Source organism: Alosa sapidissima, chromosome 1, assembly GCF_018492685.1.
Source record: "Alosa sapidissima isolate fAloSap1 chromosome 1, fAloSap1.pri, whole genome shotgun sequence".
In the NCBI taxonomy this organism is placed as follows: domain Eukaryota; kingdom Metazoa; phylum Chordata; class Actinopteri; order Clupeiformes; family Clupeidae; genus Alosa; species Alosa sapidissima.
Window position 1 is genome coordinate 38,362,258 of NC_055957.1, and position 7,500 is coordinate 38,369,757.

The 7,500-nt window shown below is 44.9% G+C and overlaps 1 protein-coding gene across 1 annotated transcript in view; it reads right to left on the reverse strand.

The window, feature by feature from the left end:
- The window catches only part of tenm3 (teneurin transmembrane protein 3), a 222,978-nt gene that overhangs the window by 25,851 nt on the left and 189,627 nt on the right, over window positions 1–7,500 (reverse strand). The window contains 2 exon segments of the mRNA XM_042087438.1: window positions 712–732; window positions 4,515–4,764. Coding sequence (XP_041943372.1) covers window positions 712–732; window positions 4,515–4,764 — 271 coding nt within the window.

Here is a 7,500-nt window from a genome sequence, read left to right on the forward strand (position 1 = left end):
TGGCTATAGAAATCAAACTCTTCGGATGAAATCCAAGGGTTGTGCGAGGTGACAAAAATCAAGAGAATAATTTCAAGAATGGCCTAGAGCATGTTCAGCCATAAAAATGACCTTTCCAAGAACAATGGCAGCTTTGAACAATGAGCCTAGCCGCTGATACCCATCCCAGCTCACCATTCCAAGCATCGCTCGCGCGGTTCATGACTGCCATTTAAAAAAGGATACGGACGAGGCCAGAGCACTTGTCTAAACAGAAATGAGCACACATGATGAAAAAAAAAAACCTTCTTCAATCGAGGCCATGACTGCTTTCATCTCAGAGTTTCATAGGGAGGTTTCTCTGATGGTCACCAGCAACAGAAGACCGTGACAAAATTCCATATTCCTCTCTCTGTTTTAGGGTCTCTCACTCTCTCTCTCTTTTTCTCTCTCGCTCTCCTTCATAATTCACTACGTCAACCTTGTTTTTTCATGAAGCCAGAGAGACATGAGGATTCACTGGGATCAGAGAAAATCAATCTTGATGATTCTGTGTGTGTGGGCCAATTTTCTTGCAGGATTTTAAAATCCATCCAAAGCCCAGAAATAAGAGTGTGATTTGTAGCTGTAGAATTGTGGTCACACATTTGACATGGGGAGGAAGGAGTGAGGGGTAGACAACATTCACATGGGGAAGGACATTTGGCAGTGTACACAGTGACTCAAGCTTACCTATGTCTGAAATCTTTATTTCTTAGGAAATCGGAAAGCAAAGAGAGCAGGAGAAACAGGAGAGAAACATAATAGAAAAGCATAAATTGAGACTGATATACTCGAGAGCATACACACACACACACACACACACACACACACACATGTAATCTTTGAACATTCAAAAAGAATACGACAGAGTGTATAATAGATCTGGAAACACACACACACACACACACACACACACACACACACACACACACACACACACACACACACACACACACACACACACGTACACACACACGCACGCACGCACGCACGCACGCACGCACGCACGCACGCACACACACACACATAAAATCCTACCATCCCTAACCCCCCCCCCCCCCCCCCCCACACACACACAACTAAACACAAAAACACCAGCTAAACTGCTTTGATTAGCCAGCAAGGGTCTGTGCCTCCCATTCACCCTCCACTCATCAGCTATAATTCACACACACGCTCACACACACACCCCTGTGTGTTATGGCCTGTGCCGTGGCCATAACACCGCTCCACTCTGAAAGCCTCACCTGAACTCCAAGCCTCGCCGTGCGCTCACAGCATATGCCCGGCCCCGTGCTCTCCTAATGGCCAATCGATTGTGCCGTGGACAATGAGTGTGCCGCTACTAAACCGTGTCTTTTAGCAGCGGTGTGGGCCGTGCGCTTGGGTGGCACGCTGTGATTATATGGTGCCCAGGACCCGCGCCTTTTCATTTACTCTGCCATCACAGGCAGAGGGCCTGCTGTTTAATGGGCCCACCTTCATTTAAATGGCTGCCATTAGCAGCGCTCCACACACACACACACACACACACACACAAACACACTTTCTCACACTCACACGTACAAATGCACACACTTTCTCTCTCTCTCTCTCTCACCCACACACACAAACACTCTTTCTTTCTTTCTCTCTCTCTCTCTCTCTCTCTCTCTCGTCTCTTTGTCACACACACACACACACACACACAATACACGCTTTCTCACACTCACACATACAAATGCACACACTTTCTCTCTCTCTCTCTCTCTCTCACCCACATACACAAACACTCTCTTTCTTTCTCTCTCTCTCTCTCTCTCTCTCTCTCTCTCTTTGTCACACACACACACACACACACACACACACACACACACACACACACACACACACACACACACACACACACACCAAAGAGTTCTTACAAAGCGGACCCTTCCCAGACCTGCGGCCCACCTTAATACTTTAGTCCAGCTACACCCTGGCTCTTGGTGAGCAAATGTGTCAAATGCACATTAAGGTTTTTAGGCAGCCATAAAAAAGGAAAAGAGAGCATTAGAGAGAAAGATGAGATGAAGAGAAAGAGTGAAGAGAAAGAGAAAAGGAGGGAGAGAGGGAGAGAGAGAGAGACAGAGAGAGAGAGAGAGAGAGAGGAGAGAGAGAGAGAGACAGAGAGGGAGAGAGAGAGAGAGAGAGAGAGAGAGAGAGAGAGAGAGAGAGAGAGAGAGAGAGAGGGATGATCATATACAGTTGGAGTAGATGAGGTGAGGGCAGAGATTAATGTTACTGTAACTGAAGTCACAGAGAGAGATAGAGAGAGAGAGAGAGGGAGATAGAGAGAGAGAGGGAGATAGAGATAGAGAGAGGGGGGGTCCGATAGTCAGAGATAGAGAGATATATTGAGAGAGAGTTGAGAGAGGGGGCAAGAGGAGATACTGGAGATAGAAATGGATAGAGAGGGGGAAGTGTGGGAGAGCGAGAGAGGGAAAATGAGTGGAGGTGCTGGAGAGGGGTGTGGGGAGAGGGAGGGAGAGAGAGAAAGAGAAGGAGTGAGAGAGGCAGAGAGAAGGAGTGAGAGAGGGAGAGAGAAAGGGAGAGAAGGTGGGAGGAAAAGAAAAGAGAGGAGAGAAAGAGGGATGGAGAGAGAGTGTGAGGGAGAGAAAGAGTGTGAGGGAGGGAGGGAGAAAAAGAGGGAGAGAGAGTGTGAGTGAGGGTGGCTGGGTGCTTAGTGTTGGGTGACTATGAGAAGAAAATGTATGACGGCTTGAGCTGGTGCTGATAGAGGAGCTGAGAAACAGATCTGATTTCAGCCCAAATGGCCATCCCCAGTCAGGGATGAGAGGCCTCTCTAATAGTGTGTGAGTGTGTGACAGAGGGGGGCGAGGGAGTGAGTGTGTGTGTGCGTGTGTGTGTGTGAGAGAGGGGGCGAGGGAGTGAGTGTGTGTGTGCGTGTGTGCGTGTGTGTGTGAGAGAGTATAAGTGTAAATGAGAGATAGAAAAGGGAGGGGGAAAGAATTTCTTAGAATGTGTGTGTGTGTGTGTGTGTGTGTGTGTGTGTGTGTGTGTGTGTGTGTGTGTGAAAGGGAAAAAGAGAGGAGGACAGAGAATGTGCTCTGGATTTGATCAGTAGCTACAGCAGTAATGTCTATGGGCGGTCACATCTGGCCTCCTCGTGTGTGTCTAATGTCCAGTCCTGTCTCTGCAGGAGTCCGTCACACACACTGCTCATCCACACAGCTCAGACCACATGGATGAGTTCTCCAAATCATTTCCACAGCTAGCATGTTAACTAAAATAACATATGTGCTGCGAAATCATTAAAAACGGATTATGCTTGAAATGTTGCATTACTTTATCACGGTTAATCTATATAAAGAGCAATAAATTACTCGGCAATTATTAAGCACGTACATAATTAATATAGTATAATATAATATACTAAAATATAATAAAAAAAAATATGTAATAAACATAAATTCATTAAGTTAAATTAAATTAACTAATCAACTGTATAAAATATTGTTTTAAAATGCTTAAGCATTTTATTTAATTAAACTTAATTAAATTTGAATGAATTAACATTACAATTACATGTAATTAAAATTAAATAATAAAATTATTTTCTTTTGCTAAATCACAATTTAAATATTTTATCACCATAGCTCTGTGAAACAGACATTATGAGACATAATTATGAGATTGTGGGGAATCTCTGGAAACATCATAATGATTATATATCAGTCCAGATATTTATATTTAGCTTGATGAGGACAGAGAACTGTATGATATGTAAGCAGGAAGATTCTATAATGGAACCCAGGATCACACAAAACACACACAAAACACACACAACACACACACACACACACACACACACACACACACACACACACACATACCCACACACACATTATCAACGCACTTTTCCTTCATGTTGAGCCCCCGAGGGCTTACACATATGCACTCCCAAACACACCCCCCCCCCCCCCCCCCACACACACACACACACACCAATGCCTTTGATGTGGGAGCGCTGCTAATATGTGGGCTGCAGAAGTGCAAAAGCTGATGAGCGAGCGTGTCCAAAGTCTTTGCTTGCGATAGCATGAGTAATGCATGGCTAATGCTACAGATGGCAGCGCACCTCGGCAGAGCGGGCAGCAAGTCAGCACTCTCAACCCCACCCACTCAGCTCGGGGCAACGCAGGGGCAGAACACCTCCATGATATCACATCATATGGAGGAAATATTCCAATGCATTTTTTAAAGAAATATAGGATCGCAATAGAAGTAGTCTCTCCACACACGCCGGCAGGATAGCTCTAGGCACCAATATTCTATAGTAATTACATCCATCTATCCATCCATCTATCTATCCATCTATCCATCCATCCATTCATCCATCCATCCATCCATCCATCCATCCATCCATTCATCCATCCATCCATCCATCCATCCATCCATCCATCCATCCATCCATCCAGCGCTGCTCCCGTGTCCTCCTCCACTCCTACCTGAGCTCCATGACGCTGGTGACGTTGCCGGAGGGGAAGATGCGGCGGATGTAGTTGAAGTCGCCCACGAACAGGCTTCCGTCGGCGCCGCATGCCAGGGCCACGGGCGCCAGCAGCTTGTTGCCGTCCGCCTGCCCGTTGCAGCTGGGGCAGGAGATGCTCCGGCGCCGCCCATTGCCCATGATGGTGCTGATGACAGGGGGCTGCTGGGAGATGAAAATGTTCTCACCGTTCCCCTTATACAGGATGCCTGCCAGAATGGGAAGAAGGGAAAAAGGTCTTTTTGTTAGTATTCCACACCGGATGTAGCATACGTTCAGATTTATTATTGATAGACGGAGCAAGGACTGAAAATAACAGATGACTTTGTATTTTCATTTTTTTTTTATATAACTGCCAACATGATGCAATTTCTTGGAGCACTGCAGTGTTCCTTTTCCTCTGTTTCCCAGCATAGAAAACAATGCTGTGGATATAGTATCAGGACTGGCAGTATGTTTGGGAGATCACATGCCTCACTCTCGGGTCAGTGGCAGTAATGTGGACAGGATCTGACCCACTGTCTGCCAAAAAAAACCAAACAAAAAAAAACAATTAATCTGCTTAACACCAAGCCTTCAAACACTCTTCGTCCTCCTCATCCTCATGTTCCATCTCACCCCCTGACCCCACTATTCACCATGCCTCTGTTTCAGCACGCTTCTCATCCCCCCCCCCCCTCTCTGTGCTCATGCCTTGCCCACGGGCCCAGAACATCAGCAGTGCTAGCTGCAGCCAGAATAAAAATGCTACAAATCAAATGATAATGCAGCACTTGCAGGGACTGTTTGCATTTCATAAGAGGGTGTAATTAATTTAGGCTTTGAGCGTGTTTATTCTCAGATGAATTTCACCTTCTGAAAATCAGATGAAAGAGAGGCTTAGAATGTCACAGGTGCAGCTGTAATAAGTTGGATGCTAATTTACTGGTATCATTGGTGGCTGTTTTTATTGATAAGCTGTGGTGTGTGTGTGTGTGTGTGTGTGTGTGTGTGTGTGTGTGTGTGTGTGTGTGTGTGTGTGTGTGTGTATGTGTGTGTGTGTGTGTATGAATGTGTATGTGTCTTGAGTGTATAAGCGAGTGTTTGTGGGTGGGTGAAGTGGTGTTTTTCATGTTTTATATAAGTGGAAGTGTGTGTATGTGTGTGTGTGTGTGAGAGAGAGAGAGAGAGAGAGAGAGAGAGTGAGAGAGAGGGAGTTTGCGTGCACCCCTTGAGCAGGGCCGGGTAAACTTGAAGAAAGTGGGCCACTTTTCTGGCATCTCAGTGGGGTTCCTGCGCTGCAGCTTGCTGTGATTCTGATAGCGTCGGGAGATGAAACGCTGGCTCCGGGCATCATCTCCCAGTTTAAGAAAATGACCTCCAGAAAATGAATGCAGAAAGACAAGAGGGCTTTTTTGAGGGGCTTGAAAGATAAAAGCTGAAATGTGATCTAGCAGCTAAATTAGTGCCAGAATTTTGGCAAGTTCTCAACATGAAAGAAACACAGAGATCAAGTAGGGATATTAGCATTCATTTAAAAAAAATAAATAAATAAAATAGTTTGCCAATTGTTTTGCCAATTATTATATTCTATTCTACATCAAAAAAATGAAATATATTTTTTACTACTCTGTTTAAAGTTTGTGGTGGAATTATTTGCAAATTACTAGGGGCTTAATTCAATTAAATAAAGATAAAAACAATGTTCAAACTAAAATAATAATATGGGTATATTCATTCAGGTTTTTAAGAAAATATTTCGCCGACATGTTCCTTTATTAAATAAATGATGCCCGCAATTAAATGTGAGGATATATTTTCATTTGAATTGAATCAATTCTCATAATGAATGTGAAGTGCGTGGCAGTGTCTAAAGCACTGTCTGGCGGCGTTAGTGGTGCGAGGGGTGGAATGTTGCGGTGGGCCGTGGGGAGGCTGCTGATGGGCTGGCTTCTGAGCTGGGTCACGCTCTGCACTAGTGTCCAAGCTCTGCCTCCGCTATGCTCACTTCCTGCCTTAACTCTGGGCACTTTTCATTTACGCCTGAGGGACATGTGTGTGTGTGTGTATGTGTGTGTGTGAGAGAAAGAGAGTTTTCAATTTTGTGTGTTCCTGTGTGCATGGATGTGTATAAATGTGAGCATGAGTGTGTGTGTGTGTGTGTGTGTGTGTGGAGAGTGAGTGGTTGATTTTAAGGGAGGAAGGGGAGGCCACTGGCTGTGGGTCTGAACTCAGTGTTACTCCGCCCCAGTCCACAGTTTTGATTTGATCCAAAACACTGTGGTTTAATATCCTGCCTGAGGAAAAAGAACTCTGGCTTTGGCAGCCAGCCGCTGCGTCACACACACACACACACACACACAGCCCATATCTAATGGCATTATTGTCTGTTTTTACTCTAACTCTTAGTAGGGGGTAAATTTAGGCCTAAATGAACATAGCCATTTTTGGTAGAATCAAAAAATAATGACAAAAAGAAAATCTTAATCAAAGGCATTCAGGAAAGGAAAAAATGGAATCCTTAAAACATTATATTTCCTTTTTTTTGGTGTGTTTGAACCCACTATGATAAAAGCTCAGAGAACAAGCCCAGAAATTATACTAACCCCTTCAAAAACAACATATACGTGCATGGCACAGGTATAGGCGACGCCACGGACCAGAACACCAGAACAGAGCAGCCTAACATCAAACTCTCTCCCGGTGTCAATCACACCGCGGGGGGTCTTTTATCAAGTCCAAAATGAAACAAGGTGCTGAGAAAAGCTGTGCTTTTGATCTTTATTCAATGGAGACGGGAGATCAAGGCCGCCATCGCACAAGGATGGTCATTCGGAATCACCGCAGACATTTGAGCCGCAACATTGCTGTCACATAATAGAGCTCCATGATGGAGTTAAAAACAAGCCTGCTGACATCAACTACACACATTCACAATCCAAACGGGTGAAAAACATCCATGGGAA